General features: G+C 39.5%; 1 protein-coding gene across 2 annotated transcripts in view; it reads left to right on the top strand.

Moving 5' to 3' along the window:
* The window catches only part of SLC22A15 (solute carrier family 22 member 15), a 40,597-nt gene extending 13,778 nt beyond the window's left edge, over window positions 1-26,819 (top strand). Inside the window, exons 3-13 of one of the 2 annotated variants that reach the window (XR_009116011.1) lie at window positions 2,894-3,026; window positions 4,031-4,195; window positions 5,653-5,782; window positions 7,529-7,744; window positions 9,050-9,190; window positions 9,957-10,042; window positions 11,526-11,646; window positions 12,542-12,614; window positions 15,186-15,374; window positions 18,406-20,375; window positions 21,513-26,819. Coding sequence is in view for 1 of the 2 variants with exons in the window: in XM_058045478.1 (XP_057901461.1) it covers window positions 2,894-3,026; window positions 4,031-4,195; window positions 5,653-5,782; window positions 7,529-7,744; window positions 9,050-9,190; window positions 9,957-10,042; window positions 11,526-11,646; window positions 12,542-12,614; window positions 15,186-15,374; window positions 18,406-18,492 (1,341 nt within the window). In the remaining variant the exon portion in view is untranslated. Of the gene's footprint in view, window positions 1-2,893; window positions 3,027-4,030; window positions 4,196-5,652; window positions 5,783-7,528; window positions 7,745-9,049; window positions 9,191-9,956; window positions 10,043-11,525; window positions 11,647-12,541; window positions 12,615-15,185; window positions 15,375-18,405; window positions 21,460-21,512 lie in introns of those variants that run through there. The other variant, XM_058045478.1, reaches the window with a different exon arrangement.
* Window positions 26,820-27,527: the final 708 nt, after the last annotated feature.

Here is a 27,527-nt window from a genome sequence, read left to right as displayed (position 1 = left end):
GTTCTGCTCCAAAACTTCCACCATTTCTGTGTAGAGGTTACCTATTGCATCCTGCAGCCTGGTTCCACATTTGAGCTGGAATCATGACATTCATTTTACTAATTTGCTCACAATCCTTTATGGACTCTGAGCTCTTTCTGGCCATCCTCTTGCTGAGCTCCAGTGCATGTAGTGCATCCATCATGCAGTTAGCAAGCACTGGAGGAACTGGAGAGGAACTGGCTCCTGCAGTTTTTGCAGCTCCGCATGCAAGAACGTGGGCAGTGGGGAGTCAGGTGGACAAAGCAGATCCCTCACATTCTATTCCAAAACAAGCTTTGGCTTTGTTGGCACGACCTCTGTGTTTTTTAAGTGATTTCTTTCATGGTCTAGCCATAGTCCCTACAGGAATGATTCCAGACTCTGCACTGATGTGTGCAACACCTGCCCTTCCTGGGTCTGTCAGTAACTGTTAATGTCAAATTTCTCTTTATGAGAGCCCTGAGTGCATTGGTTACAAGGCCTGAATGTAGAGCTGAACTGTGGAGTCAAGTGTAGTTCCACTTGATAGTTTGTGGCTATTATCCTGAGATATTAATGCTATCCAAATTACTCCTGTAAAGCAGTTTATTGGTTAGGAGCATATTAATCAAAATGGCCAGCTTTGGAGCAGTACCAAGTCTTTGTGTACCAAAGGCATTGCTTCTTATTCTCTCAGTAAAGAGGATATGAGTACTTGTGATACCATTTAAATTAAAATTTTAATGGATGGTGAATTTCTTAAGCATTATTTAAAACTCGGTAAGGTTTTTAAATTTTCTCTGGGGTTCTTCTTTTTTGTTTTTTTGGTTTTTTTTTTAACTTGCCCAAGAATCTTTTACTCTCTTAAACTTGACAAGTCAGACATGCTTGTAGAGCCTAGCATAAGACATAGATTTTATACTGATCTTTATACATTTTGGTTGCATAATTAAGAAATGCAGGTAAAGAACAAAGCCTGCTTGAGCAAGAAAAAAACCTAAAAATCTCCCCAACCAAAAAAAACCCAAAAAACCCCAACCTCAAGGCAACTTGTGTAGAGTCTGCTTTCTAATTCTGTAGCATATGTTTCAGTAGAGGCCCATTTGAATAAAATCTTCATACCTCTTCTGTTTCCCTCTATTAAAGTACAGTTTTTATGAATTTTTAGCTAAATATTTGGTGTATTTGGAGGTTATGTGCTAAGCACAAGCATTTTAAGAGAGAACATACATAGCTGGAGAATATTTCACCACTAATTCATTATTAATCTAATTTCATGATTGATTGTAAAGAAGTTTTTTCCTACATTGAAAGAGGACGTGTCAATGCTTAACCTTGTGGCATCATTGATAGCATGACCATTACAAATTTACACTGAAAAAGATTGTAAAAAGCTTGATTTCTGAATAACCGTATATGTAGCATGTTTTTATGTAGAAAAGCCTTGAGCTCTCTAAAGGGCTTAGACATTGAGATAAATCTTGAGAAGAAATTTTGCTTTACAACCAAATTATCCCTTAATCCCTGAATGATTCAGAAAGTGTCTCACATCAACAGTTTTCATGTTGGCAGCTTTTAAAATTTTTATACCAAAATTTGGGGCATGATTCTTGTAGCTGTTATAAAACAAACTGACCATGTTTTTCCAGGATAAAATTAATCTCATATGCAATTGTTTAACAAATGCATTTTTCTGGCAATTGTTTTTGAAGTTTGCAGAAGTTTCAAAAGCTGATTTATGGTCATATGGTTGGTTTCAGTTGAATTTTGTCAGTCTTGGCACTTTATGGATGCATTTCCTACTATTATCAGTAACTACCTGCCTGTTAAAGTAACAATTCAAAATGAAGCAGATAGAGAAAGTAAGCAAATTATTTTCTTGGAGCTTATGAATGATGTTTTGTTAGCATCCTAATCTTTGTGAGGTTTAATTGCATGGCTCTGTTCTCATGATGAGGTAGTTTATAACTGAGCTTTGAAATAATATAAGCTTTGCTAGAGAGGATATTTAATGAGATTTTGGTAGAGGAAGAGGAGATTATGAGGAGAAGATTAGAGAGTTATTGCAGGGATAATGACATAATCACCAGCTTACCAGCACAGGAAGAAGAGTTGGTTGTCACTAAAAGGAAACATTATCTCAAGTTGCAAGAGGAATAGTGAAAGAAAAGAACAGAAGATGTGGAGTGTTTAGAATACAAAAGAAAATAACTTTTGTACATTGAGAGCATGGTCTATTTTCATTCTGCACTTCTGTGGGGCAAAGAATTTTGTCAGGTTCAACTTGAGACATTAAGTCTCTAAGAATCAAACCTTTCAAGATGTATTTGTATTGGAATTGAAGAGAACTGGAAGTGATGAAGTACACTGTGAAAAAGATGAGTGTGTGCAGAAAACCTGACTAGCCTGCTACCAAAGTATTGCTCAGGGACAAGACAGTTCATAAAGAGGAGCATGTGCAGGAGTATCTTCAGACATAAACCACAACTATTTTTTCACAATGTGTGTTCTACACACTGCAGTGACACATGTCAGTAGGTAGATCTGAATCGGTTTAGGTAAACAGCTTTATGTAAAAGAAGGCAGAAGAAGGAAAGTGGGAGAAAGCTGCAAAAATTAGAGTATTGTGAGGAATCTGTTCTTGATTTCAGAACCAAAGACTGCATTTGATTTGGGAGAACTGTGATTATTAGTATCCTGCAAGGAGTTTGGGAGACAGCAGTGGGGAATGATGATTTACTGAATATGATGCTTAGGAGATTTATGAAGAGTTTGATCGTTAAAATTTGTAACATCCCCTCCAGCTATTAGCTGTTGGTGAACTGTTTGGATTCTGATTAATTTGCCTTTTTGCTGGTTTGTTGTTTCTGGTTTTTCTTCCCCCTCCGTCCAGTGGTTTTTAATTGGCAATGCATCGTACAAAGTCAGTGCTGCCAGTTCTTTCTACTTCAGTGGTGTGTTTGTTGGAGCCATCTCCTTTGGACAGCTGTCCGATCGCTTCGGGAGGAAGAAAGTCTATCTCACAGGTAACCCCTCGACAGCATTAATGGCGTGAAGGTGTCGTGTCCCTCAAGATCAGTGGCAGCAGCCCAGTTCCTGCTGAGAGCTTGATATGCAGCTGAAAATCATGTGCTGTGGTTTTGTTTGTTTTGGCATTCCAATATACTTGTGCCATAGAAGTTGAGACAACAAATCAGTATTTCACTATTCAGTCACCATTTGGATTTCTGCGAGGCGTTCTGGGTTTGTGAGTCATGCCGTAAAAGGCTTTCACTCGTGCAATGTTGAGCTCATGGGATCTCTGCAAGTTGCAATTAGTATGTTTAGTAGTTTTATAACTGCATTCTTACCTGTATAACCTGTTAGGCATTTGTTGCATGTTTTGTCCCCTGTCTGCATGATTTAATTTTTATGTATTTGTGATGCTCATACTCTTTTGAAGCTCATAAGCTTTCTAACTGTCCCCAGATGAAACAGCATTTAAAACTGCATGTTTTGTGTATGTATAAAGTTGTGTGTCAATGCATGAGCATGTAGAGTTTAAATAAATGTTTTATGCTTTTTGTTTTTCTTCGAAGGAACAGCACTCATTCAAAGCACAAAAAGGTGGGCCTGGTCTCTGTGCAAACCCATCATGTATTGTCCCCTGGCAGTGTTTCTCTTCTCTGGTTTCTTTACACGGCTCTCTAAAAATGAGGAGGGATATTTGGTGGCTTCTGTATCAGGGATAAATATAAAGCCATCTTTAACAGGAGTCAGGCAGTGGTTCTGGCTGTATAAAAAAACTGTGTGCTATGAACTGAATTTAAAGGTTCAAACTGCAAACTGTGTATCAGAAAAGCACTCCTTCTGTGTCCCCTCCTTTTGGATAGTGACTCTAGGTACTTAAATTTCTTTCCAAACTTGTGGTGATGGTGTTTACTATGATGGCTCAGGACAGATGCCACTGGGCATCAAGTAAAGATACCAGTAACTGCTTCTGTTTCTTTAGGTACCCTTCTAAAATGAATCTTTTTGCTTTGTTTTCCAGGTTTTGCACTTGACATCTTGTTTGCCGTTGCAAACGGATTCTCACCCTCGTATGAATTCTTTGCCGTTTCCCGATTCTTGGTAGGGATGATGAATGGTGGGATGTCCCTGGTAGCCTTTGTTCTGCTGAATGAGTGTGTGGGTACAGCCTACTGGGCATTAGCAGGTAAACTGCCTTTATTGTCAGAATTCATAGATTTCAATCTCACACACCACTTGAGGCATACAAAGCAGTTGCAAATTTAGCTCTGCTTGAGCATATCTGTGATCACAGCCTTTGAACTCTGCTTGTTTAATATGAACCTTGGACAAGCAGGGCAGATGACTTGGGGCCATTCAGATCTCTGCATCACTCAAGTTGACAAAGATCCAGCTGAAACCTCTCCCATGAATGTTACTAGCTAAATACTCATCCAAGGTTTGTCACAACTGAGCTCTACTAATCAGAATGTTGGACTCTGCTAAACACAGCCAAGTGTTCGTACACTACATATAATTGTTTCCTTCCTGGCAGTTCTTAAAAAGAAATCAGAAGTGTTTTTGTGTCATAGGAGGATGAGAAAACTGTTGTTATATGTTATTTTAAAAAGTTGTACCATGTAGTAATTGCCCTTAGAATTTAGAAGATACAGACCTTGATTGTCTTGATTTGCTAGTGTTGGACCTGTCCTTCAGAAATGAGTGTAACCTGTAGTGCTACTGATGCCTTGTGAAGGCTGATCTGGAACAGAGGCTAGATGGAGTTAAAGAGTAAAGTAGGTGTTTATTAAAAGGCCTCAATGGATCCACCTTGGGCAGTACAAGAGCCCAGCCAGCACTACACCCAAGATGAACCAAAATAGTCACAAAATGGACAACTGGTCATGGGGTCTCTCATTTTTATAAGTTCTGATCCATTTGCATATTGGAGTTAATTGTCCAACTATAGCTTTAGGTTATAAGTCCCATCTTGTTTTTCTCTCTTCAGTCCACTGCTGTTTATGCTCGTGGGCCTGAAATTAGGATCAGTGGTCCTTGGTCCCAAGCTAGAAAAATAATTGTTTTGTCTAGCTATTCTGTGAAGAGAGCTTACAATCCTTTATTATGGAGTTCAGAACTACATACTAAAGCAGTACAGAATCAGAAAAATATGAAAGCTAAAACCTAAGGCATCACTAGAGCTCCAGGGCCTGACTTACAAAACCCAAGAAGTGCTATGCTGAGCCTGTTTTAAAATAGGGTGTCTAATAAATAATGGAAGCTGTAAATGAATGCTACATATTCCTAAAACTACCAGGTTTTCAATGTTTCATAGTATTTATTTTTGCACATAGAAAGGTGCATACTTATGCTGCATACATACACATATTTGGAATTAGATGACTTCATTTTTCACAAGGCTTTGTTGGGTGTGGAGGATGTAGAAGGGGCTTTTATTTGATCTTTGCAATTAGATGTAATACTTCTGCTCTGCATGAATGAAGGCCAGGGTGTTCTTTGGTCAAAGAACTGTGGTTTTGCCTGAATTGCTGAATGAATTTTTACTAGTAAAGAGTTAGTTCTTGTCTGATCCCATTTGTTGAGATTTACTAGTGTTTCTTACAGAAGTGATGATGTTTTGTTTTGTTTTTACTTGTGTGTTAGGTTCTATTGGTGGCTTGTTCTTTGCTGTTGGAATTGCCCAGTATGCTTTATTAGGGTATTTCGTTCGTTCCTGGAGGACTCTGGCTGTTGTGGTTAATCTGGAAGGAGCAGTCGTCTTTCTCTTCTCTCTGTAAGTTGTTGAAACTGAGTTTCATAAAGAAAGATGTCAAAAAAAAAAAAAAATCAAACAGAGTACCCAAACTATTAAGTCAAGTTGCTTTTCTAGGATGGCATGAAATGATGTAAATAAGGTATTTCTCTCAACTTGTACACATCCCCTCCTCCCCACATGGTATGTGGTTTCTTCAAATAGTAGTGCTGCAATATCTGAGCCTGTAAGTGTACACTGTACTGTGTGTGCAGTATTCCTGTAGATGGGAACAGTCTCTAGGGTGGAAGAGAAGCACATCCTGTTCTTTAGCTGGTGTGCTGTAGATAACCTAAACTGGTGTGCTACGAGGCACTATGAATACATGATAAAAGATACAGGAATGATTTTGTATTTATGTGAGAACATGATGCTGCTCCTGTGTTTACACAGAGGGAACAGCATCAAAATTGCTTGCCTGTCCAGTCTTAAAAGTGGCATGCAAAAGAAAAAATTGGCAGCTGCCTTTAATTTTTCAAATGTGATCTTTTTGGAGATAGTAGGGGCTTTGTGAATTTTAGCACTGAAAGCTCTGTGATGCAGTGTGGTCTGCTTTTCTTACTTGCTTTCTGACATCTAAGTCTCAGTAACTAAAAGAGCAAAATAACTTTAGCTGCTGTTTAAACTAGAGGTCTTTTCCTTTCCAACATCTATTTTACTTCAGTAACTCTTTGAATAAAACTTTTGCTCATCAAAAAATCCACACAACCCTTTCAATGGAAGCATCAGAACTCAGGGAAGGGTTGAGGCTGTTTATGAGGTGAAAGGCAGAGATGACACTTTGGATATTTAAAACCTTGTGGGGATAGGCACCCTTGGAAAAAAAATTAACTTTCAGATTGATATGTACAACTTATTGAAGTGAGTTATGCTCGTGACTTCAGAGCTGTGCTCAGAAACCTGTCTTTCCTGTAAGAAATGGTTTTTTTTAAATTCCGAATTTCACACTGCCTCCCTGCCACGTTGCTTAAAAAATTACTCAATGTAGAAAATACTATCAGATTTTTATCCTGGGGAAGAAAATATGTTCCTTTCTAAGCTCTTTTTTTGGTGAAAACACAAAATCATATTCTTTTAAACTTAGAGGAAAAAGAAGATTTTTGGTCTGAGGCAAAAATCTTAAAAAGCTTCTGGCCAAAGGCTGAAGTTTAAATTAGTTCTGGAAGTCTCAAAATAATAGAAGATGTGTGTAGTAGATATTGTTGGAGTTACAGACCTGTCAGGTGAAGAGTGCACGCAAGGAGCATGACCTTTGCACAGTTTCTGCCTTCTTGTCTACAGGAGAGAATTTGGTAAAAAGCTGAAAACTGGGAAGTGGAAGTTGGTCTTGTGGAAAATGAGAAACGGAACTAGTGGGTCTTACAAAAGCATCCTGTGTTACTTGTAGTAATGTGTGCCTCCTTTGTTATGAATTCTCCAAAGACAGGATCCTAATCGTACTTGTGTGTACATGTGTATATATGTATAAAATCATACTTGTAGTGTCATTCTATGTGTGTATATATGTATGCACTCAGTGTAATTTTTTGGTATTTAAATTATGTACGGCTTACATTTCCTTTCAACATGCTTTGTTTCTTTTTCAGTACATGAATTTTATACCTGAAGGGTTGTTTGAAAACTCTTTATTATACTGAAGTGCATTTCAGCCTTATTCCTTTAGACAAGTCCAGCCTCATGGAGAAGAAAACCCCTAAAGGTGCCTGTGTGTGTGTGTGTGTGTTTCAGATTCATTCCTGAGTCCCCCCGCTGGCTCTATTCCCAGGGCCGTCTGAACGAGGCGGAAGATGCCCTCTACCTCATTGCCAGGAGGAACCGCAAGCAGAAATGCACTTTTTCATTAAAACTGCCAGCGGAGAGGAGCTCCAGAGAGGCTGGCAGCTTTCTGGACCTGTTCCGATACAGGATTCTCCTGGGACGCACCTTGATCATGATGTTCACCTGGTACTGGCCTTTGAGAGAATGTGGTGCTGAGGATTCCCTCATCCTACAGATTGTTAGGGACCGTGTACCTAAAAAGGATCCTTTATAGTATTTAAGTATCTATTGGAGTATTTCCTTAGTACATTGCTAGCACAAAGCCATTTTTACAGTCCAGTTCTGAGGTGTTTTATCTCTGCATTTCTATCTTGTGTTTTGAGTCTCAAAATAGTTGAGAACTGCCCCTTCTGTTCTGCCCCACAAGGCTGCTGAGATTGGTCACAGCGTCCTCCTCTTAGGCCCAGAGCTGTCAGTATCTCTTCACATGGATTATTTCTTGTTTTGTGTCTAAGGAGCCCATTAGCAGGTGGGTGGCCTACCTTGTCTAATGAGTAGACATTGCAGGCAACAGTTCTTAAGAGAAAGTGCTAGCTGTTGCTGCAGTGAGGAGCAGGAGCCCGTGATGCTCCCTCCAGTTACTAGCAGAAATTTAAGTCCAAAAGTGCCTGTTGGTTTTTGGGTTTTTTTTCAGATATCTTGGTAGCTCCAAGGTCTTTTGCTGCTTCTTTAAAAAAACCTTATGTGTGACATAGTATGCAGGTCCTTGGGCATGACTGCTCATATAGTTGCTTGTATAATGCATATATTTGGGTAAGATGTGTCAATTAAGAATAAAACAAATGGTTTTGTCAGCATACAGCACTGAACTGTTTTCATGTTGCTTTTCAAAGTGCTAACTGCAGAATAAATAGTTGATAGTTCTGTTCCTTAAATGAGAATTGCTGATTTGCTGCAGAACAAATTCATGACCAGTTTCTTTCCTCTCTGTAAAGACAACTCCCTTTTACAGGGGTTAACATGACAATAGGATTAGAAAAGTTAACAGATTTGGAGAATGAATGAATAAAATGGGACCAGGGTGTAGAAATTAAAAAAAGGTTCAAGTGTTGTTTGAACTGCTTGAGAAATTTGGTTTAGACACAATTGGAAAAAGTGTGGATGAAAGTGTAACCTGATAAAAACAAAAGGGATAAGAAGTTAAATAATAAATATAGTCATGATTGTATTTTTACTTTATACTGGTTTATGCATGTTGTTCATAAGTGTAGTTTTAAGTTTTACTCAGGAGAAAGTCAGGAATTGGGTCTTTGCTGGGACAAAATGTTTTATTTGCCTAGAAGGCATCATACACTTAAAGGGAAACATTTTACACCTATCTGCTGAAACACTAGATATAGTTTATATTGTATTGTGCCAGACCAGTACTTCAATTTGGCAGGCAAAGTGTCAGCTCTGATTTCGCTTTTTTTTTTCTCCTGTCTTTTGCAGGTTTGTGTGCAGCTTGGTTTACTACGGTCTTACCCTTAATGTGGGTGACTTAGGCGGAAATATTTATGCCAATTTAGCCCTGTCAGGCTTGATAGAAATCCCAGCATACCCAGTCTGTATTTACTTGATTAACCAAAAATGGTAAGTATGGAATTTATTAACCCATTCAGGATTTCCTTATAACTTTTCTCAAATATAGGTTTTCTGTGTATCACACACCTCCTAGCCTGTATCTGTTGTGTGGGCTTTACACTTCGATGTGAAAGTGCCATTGATTCATGTCTGTTTCAAATAGCAGTTAAACTTGTTTTCAGTCACACACCTCACCATGAGCCGTCCCTCTGGCTTGGGTGGGGTTGGTGTAGCTGGGAGGAAGCTGCGCTGCCTGCAGGCTGACACTAGATAGCGTCCTTCCCACCGCTGCCCCGTGATCCCATCCTCGCTGCTGGGACAGAGCTATCCCGACTCCACTCCGCCTGGGCTGTCCTGCGGTCTCCTGCAATAGCAGTACCTCTCTGAGCTACTGTGAGAGCAGAGCAGATATTCTGCCTTTTCCTGAACCACGATACATTGAGAGCCATTGTCCAATGCCTCTCAGTTTTTGTAGAATTTCCTCCCAGTCTCTGCTCTGTGTCTCCTGAGGAGTTTTACAAATGTCACACACAGCGGGAAGCAGCCCCAAATCCTAGAAACTGCCAGTCGCTGTATAAAGTTGGCACTCATTTTGTTAAGTGTGCAGCAGAAGCTTGTTTAAAAACGGTGTGAGAGGAGGTGTTGGTGGAAGATGGAATTCAGAATTCCCAACTGCAAAGAAGGAGTCAGTGTGAATTCAGAGGTTTCATTACTCTGCAACCCACAAACCTAATGCAGAATATAAATATAAACCTTTGTTATCTTTGTGTATCAGGTTTGGTCGGAAGCGAACGCTGAGTGCATTTCTCTTCCTGGGAGGATTGGCCTGTCTTATTGTCATGTTTCTGCCGAAGAAGAGAGGTAAGTAGTTTTTTGTTTCTGGAGTATGTGATAAGAACTGGTAAAAGCAGCATCCTACAGCATAACAATTTGATGACTGCTGGAAGATTAGGCTCATACCATACCATATTCTCATACCATACTCTCATACCATATGTGAGTCTCAATTTTTGAAGCTGGAGAAGCTCATTTTTCTAATGGGCCAACTCATTAGAAAAAGAACAATAAGCATTAACCTCCCTAAGACCTTAGAGAAAACTTGTTAGTAAGGTTTGGATTTGAATTTTTGCCTTTGGATTCTGCCCTGTACTTCTGTTCACATCAGTTGCTCCTTTCCAGTGTTTTTGACATAATCCCAATGAATTATGTTCTTGTGGTATCTCCAATAGCTAGATGACAGGTTAGTGTAAGTGGTACCTGTGCAACTTGGATATAACTCTCCAAGGGGAAGATCAGTATTAGAAGATGTGAAGAACTGAGTGCTGGAGCAAGTTCCCATCTTTCCCACACTGCTTTGTAATATTCAAAAGTGGTGTGGTTGTGGCAGTAGTAATGTGGCTACACAACTTACAGCTCAGGAGAGCATTCTGATAAACTTCTGAATTGGGGAGTCTTTAAAAAATGTGAAATTTAACATCTTTTGTGTGAAGATGCACTAATGTTAATTTTCAGATTATGTAGTAATTTTTATTTTTAAAACCAGATAGATAAATTCACCTTGCTTGTAAGATATATGGATGTATATTACCTTTCATAAAGTAAGAGAATGTTTCAAATGCTTGAAGAGTGATTCAAGAAATTAAACATGTATGACAGAGTAGAGAATTTGCCCTAGATGGCAGTGGGTCTCATAGGTAAAGCTTTTTTAAAGGGATGCAACTTAAGTTTTCAGAATTTTTCCAGCATGGACACTTTGAAATATTCTGGTTTGCCTGGTACCAGTCACCAAGTATTTTTTGTCATTCCAAACATAAGATGTGAAAAGAGAGGACAGAAGCATGAGACCCCAGGAAATCAGCTGTGTACTGAACTGCCCAAGTCAGGCAGGGGTGAAGTGCTTGGGGAAGTGAAAGGGCTCACTGGCCAGAAGCAAGCACCTGTCTTCACTGGGCATGAGCTCTGATTTGGCTGTTAAAAGCAGATAAGCACTGGATGTTCTAATAAACTAAGCTGGATGGGAATTTTAGTGTGATTCTTCACAGCATCTTCCTTTCAAAGTAATAATATTAGAAGAATATTGTCATACTATAGAAATGACAATGAATATGTCTCTTGTTAAAAACATGTACTCACTTTTGGAAAAGGTATCTGTTATACTTTTCTTGAACTTTCTGATAGAACTCATTTAGTATTTAATTAGTGGTAGACTGAAAATACTGTTGTAGATTCAGCTTTTAGATTCTTCACTAGATTCCTTTTCACACCATACTATTGTGTGATTGAAATGCTTCGAGGTGTATTGGAGTGCTCAAAAGCTTTACAAAGGTCACATTTTCTCTCTCAGATACTGGAGTGTTTGCTGTGGTGAACAGTCGCTCTCTGTCTTTGCTGGGAAAACTGACAATCAGTGCTGCTTTTAATATTGTCTACATCTACACATCAGAACTTTATCCCACAGTCATAAGGTAACACAAGTTAATTTTAAGTCTTCGTTTTTCTGGTTCTCTTACATGATCATCTTTTATTCCTCTATTTTTTTTTCTATTAACTATAGTTTTTAATTTTATTTTTTCAGTCACATATAAAGGTTAGACGTAGTTTTACGTCTGAAATTTTTTCCCTTATCTTCTCACTCCCTCTTCCATCAAGTTTGCAGTGTTCTCTTCAGACTGAGTGTATTTTTATGTAACAGTAAAATAGACCCTTATCTGCTTGGCCTGCTTACAACTCCCTCCTACTAATGAGGGTAACTGTAGCACTGCAGATATTTCTTTTAATGAGCGCTTTATAAAACCAGACAACTCTATCATCATACGTGCTTAACCAGGAGCATTGAAGATGGCTGGTTAATAAACTTTGTTGAAGTAACTTGATGCTTCTCAGGCTGTGTGTGAGCAACAGTAAGGGCAGAAGCACCCCCTGCTTCTGCTGACAGGGAAGACAGGAGCTTCTGCCATAGAGGTGCATATGGTGGTCAGCCACCAGTGAAACCGTACTGTGGTGTTTTTCATCAGTGGGTAAATCTGATGATAAGTAGGATTTGAATAAATGAATTCAGCCAGTGTTAGACACAGGCCAAATGCATGAACTGAAATCGCACTTGTTTTGCCTACGTATGTATGTAAAAACTCTGAATCTAAAGGGGGTTTTTGCTTCATTTTAATCACAAAAAACACATTTCATTCCTGTCTTGGGATGCTTTCAGTTACATTTGACTTTCCTTTACCAATTAATGTGCTCAGGATATTACATTTGACTTTCCTTTGCCAATTAATGTGCTCAGGATAATGACTGATGAATCTTTTTCCTTGCTCAGTGACACTTTTCAAAAGATTAATTCTTTTTGGTTTTTTTTTATAGGAATGTTGGAATGGGTGCCTGCTCAATGTTTTCCCGTGTTGGTGGAATCATTGCGCCTTTTGTCCCTTCATTGGTTTGTCTGAACTTCTGTTACATATATTCTTGTTTTGTGGTTCTGGTGTATCAGAGGCTTGCAGAGATGGGAATGTTTGGGATAAATTTCATTTATAAATTAAGATACATAAATTGCCTGTCTTAACAGTATTATGGTAGGCCAAAATTGCAATATCTTCTGTGTGATTAGACAGAATCTCAGCATTATTTAATTTAGAAGGTATTTTAGCTTTGTAGGAATTTTGGGACCTATCTAATGGACATTAAAATAAAATACTTCAAATCACCAAGGTGGTGATACCAAATTTTAAACCCTGCACAAGCAATAACAAAACACCCATGTGGTTAAAAGAACTGCATCAAAATTAAGCGTATGGGCTCAATAACTCATATTTTTGAGAAAATGTTCGTTTTAATGTCAGTACACTTCATTAAATATCCATGGGTTATAAATATCAGCAAAGCAATTTGCCTTTCAGTAAACGAAGGTGATGTGGAGATCAGATACACTGGCAAGGCAAAGAAAGATTCTAAAGAACAAAACATGGGGATGATACCATTATTTTCCTGTGCTTAGTGTGTTATGTGTACGCAGGAAAAAGTGTGCCAGTTTTTCCCAGCTGTTTGCTGAGGCCCCATGGCAATTCCTTTAATGTGACAGATCTCATTTCAGTTAATATTCCTCTCTGCCATTTGCCATTTTACATGTGAGGCAGAAGGTTAGCAAAAGGGCAGGTGAGCACAGAGAGCCTTTTGATCTGCAGAACGAAGCACTGGGCAGGTGAGAGTGTGAACACCTCTGGGGAGCAACAGGCAAAGCCAAGAGTGCTGCCAGTCTACCAGGTGGATTTAATAGGCAGCTTTTATGTAGCAGTTGGGGCATTCATTATATTGTGTCTGCCAGAGATTTGATACTGCATGAGACACAAATCTTGGATCATAATGTTTGAAGGGGTTCCATGAAAATGAAAGTAGCTCTGGTTGCATAACAAATGAACCCTGATTTGAGAAAATAATCAGTAATTTTTGTGTTTCACCATTTCTTCTGGTATTTTAAAGAATTTTCAGTGTCTTTTGCCTGGAGATCTCATAATAGTAAAAATAGGAGAAGTTAACTGCTGAGATAAGAGATGAAATGTTGGTCTTTTATTTGATCACAGCCTGTTATTTTCATAAATTTAGAATTGCTCTCTACGATGTGAGTTTTTGAAACAAACAGCCGAACTCTTTCCCTGTTTTAAAATGAGCCTTCTTTACTGTGAAAACAGGGACAGGCATCAAAAGAGAAGTGTAAACATTGCTTGGGCTGTTACAGGTGATGCCAGGAATGCCAAAGCTCAGTTGAAGCTAAAACTAGCCAGGAGCATAACTAGGGATTCTGTCAGCTAAAGAAAAATATGTCTGTGGATGAATGGGAGGGGCATCCCATTGGTGGGTGACATGGAATAAGCTGAAATACTTGTGCTTCAGTCTTGAGAGACAAAGCTTCTCTCCAATACTCTGCCTGTCAGCACAGTTGAGGAAAGAGAAGGCAGAGGAAGCAAAAAGGAAGTTGAGGAAAGAGTAGGAGGAGCAGTAGGTTCAAGAACACTTAGAGCTGAAAGCTTTCCATTCCATGGGGTAGGATTCCGTAAGAATGGTTGTGATAGTGCATCAAGTGTTTTCATCATCTGTGGTAAACCACTATTGTAGTGAAGGATCACTGATAGCTGTGGGAGGAAAAAGGCTCATCCTGTGTGTGTCTTCAATATCAGAAAGTGTGACCCAGGTGTGACAGGCTGAGCACCTCTAACTCAGTCTGTGGGAGGACTGAGACATGACCTCCCAGAATCTGTTTATAAGCATGTGAAGGCAAGGAAGGTAATTGGGATCAGTGGACATGGATTTATTAAGGACAGTTCCTTCTCAGCCAGCTTGATTTGATAGTCAGCCATTTCATCATGGAGGGCAGTATGGATGGGGAAAGGGAGGAGAGCAGGGAAGGCTTTTGATACTATCCCTCATTGTTAGCATATGTTTATCGCTGGTTTTGGCTTGCGGGTTAGAGAAGAAATTTGGAGAATAGTGTTTTTGAGAGGCTTAATGCAGCCTGCAGCCTCTGCTTGAGGGGGGGGAATCTCCATCCTTGGAGATTTTTTGCTGTTTGATTATGTGAAGCAGTGATTGAGCTTATCTGATTGAGGCTGTAATTGTGCTTAGAGTAGGTAGTTGGCCTAGATGACCTCAAGAGATCTCCAAGCAGCATGTTTGTGTTTCTGGGGTATCCATTCCCTTCTACAGAGGAATGTTACGTTTGTTTAAAAGTACATAGATTAGAGGCAAGAATTGAGTTCAAATTCAGCAGATGTTTCTTTTAAAGTTCATTATAAAATCTGTGGGGTTCTAATAGTATTGACAGGATACAGTTGGCAATACTGGTAAAAAAACTAAACAAACAAACAAAAAAACTCATGGCAGAAGGATTGGTGAGTTTTGTGCTGAATAGGAACACAAACACTGCCAGCGGGAATGGTTGTAAAGGCTAAATCCTTTAATATGCAATATGAGCTACAAGGAACCAATCTCAACCTAATTTTGTTATTTTTTCCAGAAATCTGTACAGTGGTCTCTGCCTTATATTGTGTTTGGAGCAACTGGTCTGTTGTCTGGGCTCTTAAGCTTGTTGTTGCCAGAGACCTTAAACAGCCCTTTGCTAGAAACTATTTCAGACCTGCAGGTGTGCTCCTACTGGAGGCTGGGTGATGAAGCCATGTCACTGCAAGCCCTAGATGGCTCACAGGTATACTCATTCTTTTCCTGGTACTTTTCTGTTGTGTTTATATCAGCTGTCAGCTTGAATCTGCCACTCTAAATAGATTAGGGTAGTGATTCTTGGCCTGTGGAGGATAGGCCCCAAGGAGAAGATAGTGTAGCAGCCCTACCATCATGTCTGAAATGTTTTCTGGAAATGCAGGCTGAAATATAGCTGGATTAATTCATCCCTTCAAGGCCACAAGCTTACAACATTTCCCTGTGGGATAAAGTGATGTCTGTGCATCTCTAATCTCAAAGACTGATTGCTGCAATGTGCTTCAGCCAAAGCTGGACACTGAAGCTTGAGAAGCCTTAGATGTTAACAAAACCAGAAGCCTGTTTGTGAAGGGCTGCTCTCAAAGGCAGCACACTACTTCTGACCTGCCCCAGCTGTTCTGCAGTGCCAGTTACCAAGTCTGTCCTAGACAGGCTCTGAATGGGTTAAAGCCAGACTAACCTCTGAGATCTCTCCCACTATTGACTCTGGGAAATGAGATTCATTGAAAACACTGGAACTACAAAACTCCCAGGTATAAGCATAAATAAATGTGGCAGCAGAATGTTTTTCAATGAGGTTTCCTTGAGCTGTGATTTTCAGATCACTTTATTTTATTAAACTCCTGGACACCTCTCTGGATGCCTGTATCTTCCACTCACGTGGAGGTTTTTTGACATGGTTAATTCTCTGTGAATGAAGTGGGATTAGAAACAAGTGGCTAGAGAGCTGGGAGTGGATGTTTGAATCAGGGTAAAGTTTTAAAGTTTAAATCCTGGTCCTAAAACTTGAAGTATGGAGGGACTTAAAGAAATAGAATAGGTGGTCAGAAGACTTGAAGGGAAACTTGTAACAAACAATGTTAGTTGCCCCATTAGGCTGAGATGAGACAGGATCATTTTAACACCTTTACTTTCATTTGAATAGTTGTTGGTCAAGCACTCTGACATTCACAGGTAGTCATATTTATTTTCACAGAAATCACATACTTCTAGAATAGGAACATTTGCTTCCTATCAGAAGCTTCAATGCGTTGCCTTGTTTACCAAGTTTAGCTGTGATAGTTCTTGATAGAACAGCACAGTTTAGTGACAAAAGCACCCTTGAAGAAAGGCTGAAAAAGGCAGCCCTGTAACCATTAATTTTATACTTTAGCTACTTTACATGGTTATTTTATAAACATTTTCAGCCATACTGGGTAATGTGTTATGGCACCACGTTCTTGCTGACTACACAAATCCATCATATATGTTGACATCAGCTGTTATTTTGGTAATTACACAATTATTACGTCTTAATTGTGCAGATGGTTTACCAACGAAAGCAATTTTTGTAAGCAGTGCAGGTGTTCCAGCTTACAGGTGGGAAGTCACATTTTTCATTTATTCTTTAACCAACTGCAGTCATTTGCTGGTTACCCTTTGAGGTGACAAGTATTTTCTGTTAGTATTCCCACAAATTGGTTAGCTTATGTCAGTCTGTCCCCTCAAGTTTAAATCTTCTTTGCTTGTCCTTCTGTAGGCTTTTTAAAAATCCCAACCTGAACAGGACCCACAAAAGGGGACGTTGTTCTGAATGGCTTTCAGAAAAATTTTGCCCAGGATGGATTAAAATTACTGAATCCGAATTAAAAAGTCATTGGTTCAGGCCTTAACTAATCCTGTAACTTCAGTGAAGTTACATCTGCAGTGCATTAGGGATTTATTTTCAAGCTCACAAAGAAAGCACTGCTAAAATGGGAAGCTGTTAAACATTAACCCTATTTGACAAGGCCATGAGAGGTCTTATGAAGATGTTGTGAGAAAGATTTAGAATCTATTTGGCATACCCTGAATCCCCCCTGTGGAATCCATTGTCTTTTTGTACCATTTTCAAGATAACATGTGTTCTGATTGCCCAGAACGGAGGTTTTGTTCCTGTTAACATACATGAATGTGATATTCAAGTTGGGCAGCATCCAGTAATAGCCTGACTTTCCTCAAATAGTTTCAGAAGTCTAGGAAAAAAAAAGCCTAACGCAGTTCCCTTAACATCTTCTGACAGGTCGTAGTGCTCAAACTGTTTGAAATTCCTTTGCAGTTAACGCACATTGCCGTTGCAAACCTCCTCTGAAGAGAGATCTAAAGCTACAGATTTTGCTTGCATGGTACTGTCAGTCAGGAGCACTATTTCCATTTCTCTATTTTTCACCCTCTCTCTCACCCTTCTTAGCATATGACTAGGCAGACAGAGGTCTTAGGATGGATGCAAGCATATTGGGGAAAAAATCCTAAATAATCAAATGAGATGGAGCTTATACTAGCAGGAGAACCTTTTAAACTGGAATAGTTTGTGTCAGTTCCGTGGAAAAATGCTGCACTGGCCAAATAAAAATCAATTAGCTGTAATAGCTGACTTTATTTTGGGTATGTGGTATAAATTATGTTGTGGAAAGGACTCTGACTGGAGTAGGTATGCCTATAATAGGGATTTTACCTTCTGAACATAGAGCATGGTAATGATTTTCCCTTTTCCATAACACTTTCATTAGTATTGCAGGGGAATCTTTTTAATTCAACTTGCGCAGTAAAATGTCCGTGCTAGCCAAGGAAAAGTATGAACTGGGGATGGAGAAGCTTTACCTAAATAAGTAATATGTGTTCTGAGCAGTGGTGAGACTATTGTGTTTCCAGTAGCTCTCCACAGAGTAGGTACCTTAGACTAAATTTAAGAAAACTTAGTAGATTACCACTTCAGAACCACTCTAGCCAGTCTTTCCTGCATATATTCTCTGGTGTACTGGTGGAGCAGAGAAAGTCCATCCACTACAACCCCATGTCTTTTAAAGATATTTTGAGGAACCAAGGATTTGAATCTGAATTCACATAATGTCTTTTATAAAGTTTTAATACAGTGGTTAGACCTGTGTTTTCTTACTTTTTCTACACCAGCATTCCACATAAGTGTAATGGTTCATGCTCATGTATGTTGAGATTGATTTTAGTGGCTTCAGTCTAACAAACAACTTCCTTTTTGCTTCTAGTCTGGAGACAAAGACAGCTCTACAGGGAGTGGAAGTGAAGATGAGGAGTTTTATGATGCTGATGAAGAGACTCACATGATAAAGTAATGAAAAGAAGAAACACTGGCCTATTTTATGCCTCTTCTTGCCCAGTCAGTCCAGCTGTATGACAAGTACTTGTACTGTATGACAAGTATTGCTTGCCAGGCAATGTAATTGGGCAAGTGCCTGTGTTTTTCCTTACTTGGAGAGGGATTTGGGTACTGTTCAGACTGATGACATCACTGATGTTCTCCATATGAGGCAGCCATTCCAATTCTTGTAGTTCAGAATACAGTGCATGGACTGCATTTGAAGCCAGGTGAGACAGCAGGAGTGAGATGATGTATTTCAGAAGCCCTGGAATAACCTAGGCTTAGACAAATTTGGACAGATCATCAGTGTGTGTGTTAGTATTTTATTTTCAAGGTGGTGGATTTTATTTCAGTACAAATTGGTAAACTTGGAAACAGCCACTGTATTTTCCATAAGGGTGAAAGTGGTCAGAGAATGTGCTGTGTGCTACTCCAGTGGGAACAAATTGCTGAAATTGTATGTTTAAATGGCTTTTGCATATTCAGTGGAGGAGAGGCAGCTGTGAACAAAAGGTTTCTGTGTGCACACCTACAGGTGGTTAGTCATGAGCTGGGCTTTAACTTAGTGATAATGGAAGGTTGGGAGGAAGGACTGCACAAAAGAGCAGCCACAAAGCCTGCCAACATACAGGAAGTTACTGACTTTTTTCCTTCTTTTCATACACAAAGCTTTTTCTTGGTCTTGTGTATGTTTGCCACGTGTTCCCCACATCTCAGCATGGCTGTTTATAGCTTTGCCTACTTTTACCTTGTCCTCACTTTGCCATAACTGTTGAAGCTCAGCAACTTCTCTGTGGAGTGAAATAATTCTGTGATGGATATCGTTTCCTGGGTGCAACAAAGGTGAGGCATTTATCACATACTGTGTGTGTGGTGTGATAGAATGTATAGCTCACTTTTGTGGACCTGTCTGGGTCTTTATTTCTGGAAAAGGCTTAACTCTGAAGTTGTAAGAGGAACTGTGGAGTGCTTTTATATTTTGGGTGCTGTTATCAGGAAGCTGCTGGTGTTTATTTTAAAATCTTTTGTGTAGCTAAGGTTTTAATTTAAAAAGACAGCAAATCTCTTTGGACCTTTTTGGTTACTTGATGTTTTCTGACCAATGCTTGCTCAAGCACTTGGTTACTTGACCTTGTTAAGGAGAACAACTTCACTTTCCTGTTTCACTGACCTTTCTGTAGGTGCTTCATTAGAGGGATATGGAATCCCAAAATGTGAGACATGTGGAATGTTCCAACTACAAAAATGAGGCCTTACAGAGATTCAGTTTTCTTGATGACATTGCCATCTTCATCCTCTAACCTGTGGCTTTCTCTTTGTCAAGACTGGTTTCCATAAAATGTTAGTCTTCTTACTTTGAGTTCCTAGTAAAGTGCTCACAATGGCAGTAAATATATTTTCAGGCTCATGAGTCATTTTTGCAGATCTTAGAATTAAAAAAGGTGGGTCTAAAAATACCAAAAAGCTGTCTGCTGAAAATGTCCTGGTTAGAGTGGGAAGTTCCTTTACTTGCAAGGAAGTGAAAGTAACCAGCATCTGACGTTTGCAGCCAGCTGCTTGAACTTTGTTCACTGGGAACTGTAATGCTGAGCAAAGTGCATCTGCCCTGATTGCTGCAGAGAGCAGCCCAGAGTCTGCAGTTTGACACATGCAGCATTCCAATTGGGTGTGAACTTGATCCAGGTGTTGACTGTGGGCAAAGTTGGGAACTTCAGTCCCTATGAACAGTCTGTCAATATTGTTGTGTTTTTTGCCTGTATTATTCTTCACTGGAAGAATTCTCACTCATAGTCTTCCCTTTTTTTCCCCCCACAGACTGTTGAGTAGTTGTTATAGATGTGGCACTTTTTAACCCAGGTGGGTAGTCTTTCTGCCTTATTTGGCCCTTTTGTGTATAAGGAAATTTCACCAAATAAAGTACTCAGAAATAGTTGGAAAAGTTGGAGCTATTCAAATAGTTTTAAATTTTTTACTCACACTTTAATTTATGGACAGCTGGGAAAATGACTTTTTATTGCTGGTGGCAAACAGCAGTAAGCCTGGCAGTAATAACATGTTGCCAAGGTGTTTTTACATGTTTGTTTTTAGGTGTTTGTTGCCTCTGTCTCTCTTTGGGTGTTGGGTGGAACTAGTCAGGAGCTGCCATTATCTGCCCTGGCAACCCTGTGTAATGCCTCAAGACCCTCAACAGAATTTTCATTAACAGTAGGATGCTGTAATGGTTCAGGAGGAGAAGATTACTTTCTGCAGTACCTGAGCTAGATTTTGTGTGTCTTTAAATAAAAATTAAATTTACCTCTCTGCTCATGCACTTTATGGTATTGGTATACATATGTAAAATTGCAGAAACAAGAGTGAAGACAAAATTAGCAACTTTTTTGCATAGGAATTGCTGCTCTTTTATTAACGTTAAATCTGTCCCATGCTTTTACCTTTGAAATTCTAAAGGGAATATTTAAAAAGGAATTCTAAATCTTCCATTTATACTTTCCCATATCAGTTAATTCAGAAAGCTTAGAGGAGAGAATCCCTGCAGGAGGAGCTCAGCAATGTAGCATCAAACTTTGCATTCCAGCTTTGTGTTCTGAAGTTCAGATCCATTAGGTGCATTAAGTTTCTTTTCTGAGGCTGTTCACTTTTAGTATGAGCTGGCCTTCTGGTACAGAAACCTATAGGATCACTTTTCTTCTTACCCATGATATGTAATGCTTTACAATATTGAGATAGTTGTATCTCAGTGTGTGAGCAGTAAGTTTGCCATGAGGAGCTAGTGGAAAGTAGAACACTGGGTACATCAGTCTACTACATGTTGTAGTGCTAGGAGTCTGAGACCAAGGTTCTTGCTATAGTTTACTGCAGTGTGATAATCTTCTGCCATGTTTTTTGCTAGAGTAGCCAGTACTGTAAAGCCATTTTCATGTTGTGCAGGCACTAAGGTACCACTTTTTTTTTTTTTTTTTTTTTTTTTTTTTTTTTTTTTTTTTTTTTTTTCAGGTAGCTCACTTAGTGGGATTATGCTAGAGAGAAGAGAGCTTTTCCCATGGTGCTGATTAATCAGGTCTGAGCAGAATCCCAAACACACCTCACCTACCTGGGGAGCCACAAGTGATAAGTGAATACACCTAAGAGTGAAGGAGAGTGACAGGTCATGTGAGGCAGCATGGAGGAGAATGAGCTGGAAGAAGTGAAAATAAAAAAAGGGAGGATTCAACTGAAACACTTTAGGGCAAGGGTAAGTGAAAACACAAAATAGCTGTTGGGTAGAAATACCCTTTAATACAATACAATTTTAAATTTTTCCTGAAAACAAAGATAGTGTTCTCTAATTAGGAATTGGGAAAGTTCAGAGACCCCTGAGATACCAGAAACGTAGAAGCTCTGTGTTAAAGGAGAGCCAGAGGTGACTCTGTTCAGGTCAGGATGCTGAGTGAGGAGCCTCGCCAGAGACACCCAGCTAACATGGAGCAGGTTGCAGCTTGTTTCCACCATAGTTACAGTCAAGGCTCTAAGGATGGGAGCCATCATTAGTGTTCATTAGCTCAAAGTGTGCAATCCATGCCAGCTTTTCCAAACTGTGTGGATGTTCTTAGTAGGACATGATTTACAGAGCCATGGGGAATGCAGTTGAGCCATACATTTTGCAGCGTATTTCACCTAAGCATGTAAAAGCCGTTTGCAAGAGAATGTTTTTCTTGCACTCAGGAAAAAGGGAAAGTGAGGAAATTTTCCTGGAGTGTGTTAAAGGGAATATTAGCACTAAAACTCTTGTTCTTAAGTCTTCTGAATGCAGATAGTAATCACTGAATGCAGACTGGGTGAGCAGTATTTTGTTTTAGCTGAAGGTTGTGTGTTTATCCCTTTTCCCACCCCAGGAGCACTTCTGTGGTCCAGCTCTTTGACACAGCAGAATCTGTGACTGCAGACTGTGAGCCTTGCAGTAAAGATGTCAGAAAAGCCCAAGAGCAGTGCTGTCATTTGATGGTGGAAGTTAGTCTGATCTGACACAGTGTTTCTATCAGAAATGTCTATATTCAGCTGTTTACCAAACAGGAGACTTAGGGTATAGCTATATTTTGAGTCTCATTTGTTGTATCTTGCTGCAAGATATGTGGTAGAAAGACATCTACATAAGAGAACCTCTCTGGCAGATCTAAATGTGGAATTGGAGGGTGAACAAATTGATAAATAATTTTTTCATGCTGTGTATTTTAATGTATTTTAATTTTGTCTAGTCTGTTGTAGCCTTCAGATTTTCCAGGTGATACTGTTATTTAAGGCTAGTAGAGCTGGGTAAAACTTTTACCCTGGTAGTCTGAATTTACTGAACTTTCTCATCCCAGTTTTGGTACTATTCTCTGTTACTGTCATTCTGAAAAATGCTCCTGTATTGCTTAATAGGGAACAGATTTTTTTTGTTCTAATTTGAAGTGCCTGTTTTGTGAAAGTAGTCTTTAATTTCCTCCGTCAGTTTTATATGGGACTATGTGTAAAGTAGCATCACAGAATTGGATTATATGTGTGCCAAAGACAGTTTTTGCTGGAGAGCAATAGTCCAAAACTAGTTTGAGCTGCCTTTATTTAGACTTTATCCATGCAGAACTGGTTCGCAGAACTGGTATTTACAGGCATCCCTGAAACTATAGGGACAGAGAGTTACCTTTGTTTGCTTGGCTTTCGTTGCTTGGTTCACTTAAGTAGCTTTTGTTTCTGAGAAACCAAAGAAATTAAATGAAGGATTAAAGTGTTCTTTTTGTAGAACATTCAGAGTTTATACCATGTAGCCATTGCAGAGAAATCTGCAGAACCTGTTTTGATTCTGAGTAGCAAGTGTCAAAGTTTACTCTCTAAGACTGATAAAACCTGGTTAAAAACTGTACACTGGAATTTGTTAGTTCATTCATCAATCTTACAAATTAGCATTGCTAGTAAACAGTTTGCCTGGAGCTTCTTGGGATCTAGCAGGTTTTTTATAAAATGTACACACTGTTTGAGGCATTGCTAAATAATAATGTATGGATTTTAAATCCCTACTACAACTAATATTCACTGCAAGTCAGCCTTGACATGGCTGCATATTTGTCAGCAAAAAAGCAGGTGGATAAAACTTTATACAGCGAGGGCTGACTAGGCCCAGAAGAAAGATAATTTCTTTCAAGCCATTCTCTGCTATGTGTACACAATAAAGGGTGACCATGGGGTGTATACAGTAAGATTGTAGGATGGAATATGTTTAAATACTTGCCTGCCCTCATTCACTAAAGGTTTCTAGAGGAAATCTGTCTTTATCATGCATGTTTCTGCATCCCACGAACGCATCTGAGGTGCTCATTTTGTACCTGTTTTGTCAGGAGTCAGGCAAAAGTATGATGGTAAGAAAACCTTTGCCAGTATTGAAAGCTGTATTTACTAAAAAATCTCCTCAGAGAGGTATCTGGTACATCTGTTTCCAAACAAAATTTTTAAATTTTGGAAGCCTGATTAGGAGGCTTGCATTTCTGATGTTAGTCTGTAGGAAAAATCAGTTTTGCAGATACTGATGAAAACTGTTACAGAGCAAAAACTGCTAGGGGATTTGTGATGAGAGTTGTGTATGCTTTGATTTCAAATAGGCCTCTAAAATACTGGTTTCTAGTATTTGATCCCTTTTGCTCCTCAAAATCCAACCCAGATTTTATTTTATTCCTCTTAAAATTTGAGTAATGTGGAAATGAGAAGTATGTTTTTCATATGGATACTTCTATTGCACTACCTTTGCTTCCTGAATCAAATAAGTATTTTGATTTTTTTAGGCTACCTCTTTTATGTTGAGCTTTTTGTTGTCACTTTTGTATTTAATTGATTTTGGGGAAACAACAAAATATTTCCTTTTTTTATTTGTGTGGGAATCCATTACTTAGTCCTCAAGTCATCCTTCCCTTTAAAGGTTTTGTCAATAGCTTTTTTAAATTTAGTTAAAAGACTTAAAACTTCTGAGGATCTTCATAATTACACAGTTAGGAAATGGCTTTCCTGTTTATATTGTTTGCCTTTAAAAGGGACAGAAAGCCCTTAATTCTATACTAATGTCAGCTGAAGGCATGACTTTTCAGGAATAGTAAGTTTTGAGTCAGGGGGCTTTAATCAATTTAATTTATTGCCAATTAGAGTTTTTTTGTTACTGCTTTGGTATTGGAATTAAAAATAATGAAAACACTTAAGGAAAATACTGCTGCTTTTCTCCAGACACTGATCTTCCTTCTTTCTACCCCATGCCATCCTCCAATTCCTTGGCTGCTTGTCATGCTCTGTCCCCTCAGCAAGGTAACAGGCAGCGCAGGAGACTGGCATCAGTCTGTTGTGCTTCTGTTCATTCACCACTCTTTGTTTCTTGTTCTGCTGCTCTCTTGTGGGCTCCAGCACCAGCCACAGTCCATTTAGAGTTGTGGCTCCTTTTGAGTCTACTCTCAACCTCTGCTCAGGCTGATTTTCCTTTGGTGTTTCTCCTGCTCATCTGTCTCTCTGTTTGTCTTGTGCTAATGTGGGCTTATCCTTTTTCCTCATCCTGTTGTAGCACTGTAATCGCTTTTTCTTGGCATTTACAGCCATATCTTAAACATGCTTTTGTCCAAGTGCCATCAGCTCCTCTGGCAGTGTTGGAGTGCAGTGGGTCAGTACTCACTGGGCCTGAGAGGCAGTGGCCACTATCTGAAACACTGGAGGATCCATCTGAACACAGGGAAGCCCCTTTTTAATGCGCGGGAGGTGGAGCACTGGCACAGGTTGCCTGGAAAGGTTGTGGAATCTCCATGTGTGCAGATACTCAGGAGTCACTGGGACATGGTCGTGGGCAGTCTGCTTTAGTACTTGGCTCTGCTTGAGCTGGGAGGTTGGGCCAGGTGACCTCCAGAGGAGGTGCCTGCCTTCCTCTGAGGATGGAGGGCACCACCAGAGGTGCCACCTCCAGAGGTGCCTTCCATCCTCAGCCGTTCTGGGATTCCTGTGCTGGCTGCTGCTGAGCTGCCTGGGACCAGCACAGGCAGTCCCTGGCATCTTCCCTCACAGGACACCCTGCCCAAGCCCTGACAGCCGTGCTCATACGCCACTCCACAGGGTTTTCTTGCACGTCAAGTCCTTGGCCTGGGCTGACAGGTGGCTGGTACTGTCTTGCCGTTCTGTGTTGCTGTTGTCTTAGGTCAAGTAACTGAAACTCCTAGGGACATGAACAGACATTTATAGCCAAGCTCTGTCTGTGTGCATTTACATCTTTGCTGATTTCAGAAGACAGAACTTAGACCTCCTCTTGTCCAGAGGGGTAAATTACTTTTTTTGCTGCTCCACCTTTCATCATCATGAAAACGAATCTTTATGTATTCTCTATATGCTGTAGACTTGCATTGTTTTCTCATTCCTGTTTAATGTGAACTAACAATCAAAAGTCCTTGCCAGTTGAGAGCTGAGTAACAGGAAATTGGTAACGGGGGCAGGGGGAGCAGATTCAGTTCAAAAATGAAGTTGTATATAGTTGATGTGTGTACTGTTAAGTATTTAATTTGGATTAATGGAATCCTGAGTGTTACAAGCATTCCCATGTTAAAATGAGGACTGATGTATTTCAGAAGTACTTTCTCTTCTCTAACTGTATTAATGTGCTGTTGTTAACTCAGAGCTGTACTGCTGGAAAGTCTGTTTGTAGAATACTTCATCTGAGAAGTCACAACTGAAGACAGCGTAAGCTTTTCCACCGTAGACCTTTTATGGTGATATATTCATATGTTCTGTGAACAGCTGTTGGATCCATCTTTTTAAGATGTTCTTTGCCATAGTGAGGGGCCATAACAAATGTTGAAATATTCAGAATAATTGCACTTATCTATTCTGTTTTCTTAATGTATTTCCTATGCATACTGCCTTACCTGTATGTATTGTACTTCACTGGTGGTACGAAAAGTCAATATCAGGTTCTTAATTTAGAATGTGTTAATGAGTTTTTAAAATAATTCTGTAATACTAAATATTTTCCAGTGATCTGTCTGCTAAGAGAGGGTGATGATGGGTAAGCCCAGGTGAATTTAGTCAAAAAGTTAATATTGGTTATCTTTACTTTCTCTTTTAATTTCTGAATTATTTCAATAATTTTAAATACATATTTTTTTAGGAATTTTGTAGAGGCTAACTTATGTTAGGAAACCAACTTTTAGGTGATTTGTAACAGCTCTAATACTGCCTCTGACTCGTACAGTTCATCCAATGTCTTTGTAACTTATTTTGTGCCTTTTCTTCCCGTGACACAAAATGTCTCAATAAAAACAAGTTCTTTTGCAACACCACAAACCTATTTTATTGTACTGATTTTTTTACTTGCCTGACCCTTTTGTTTGTTTTCTGGAGGGACATGAAGCTCTCAGAATAGAATAGATATTTCTAATGGACTCTGCAGAAGAAAATTGACAAGGTGGAAAGCAGGTCATTCTGGAAAGGCAGTGCTACAAAGCGCCTGGGAAACTGGGACTGTCAGTACTAATCAATATATTCCACCATATCTATCACAAATCATTTCTAACAAAAACTGGCACCAGTGGAATGTGAGAATCAATTTTACTACTGGCTTCAGTTGTGCTGATTGATGTTGAAAGACTGGAAACACTTTGGGGGGTTTAGCATAGCCAAATGTCTGTGGTGGTGTTACTAACACGTACTGGGGGGGTTCCCATGAGCTCTAGTTGTCTCTTAAACACCCCTTCTTAAAGTGGATGCAGATGCACAAGGCCGTGGTCCCTGTCCTCAATGCTCCTGCCAAACATCTCGTCAGGGAATGGCAAAATTTGAACATTTGTCTTCATTACCTGGCAATGAGGTGATAAATAGCTTGACTGCATTTCCTGTCCCCTGTCCAGTAGCAAAGAAAATATTGTCAGTACCTGGAAAAAGTGACTGTAGGGGAATAGGGATCAGTGCTCTGTTCTAAGCTGCCATTTGATTGTTTTCTCTGCCAGCCTTTGCTTTGTTAGAGAGCAGTTCATGGAGTCCCTG

The sequence above is a fragment of the Melospiza georgiana genome, chromosome 2, assembly GCF_028018845.1.
Source record: "Melospiza georgiana isolate bMelGeo1 chromosome 2, bMelGeo1.pri, whole genome shotgun sequence".
Taxonomy (NCBI): domain Eukaryota; kingdom Metazoa; phylum Chordata; class Aves; order Passeriformes; family Passerellidae; genus Melospiza; species Melospiza georgiana.
Note: the sequence above shows the minus strand (reverse complement) of the source record. Positions and strands in the feature narration are given on the sequence as shown.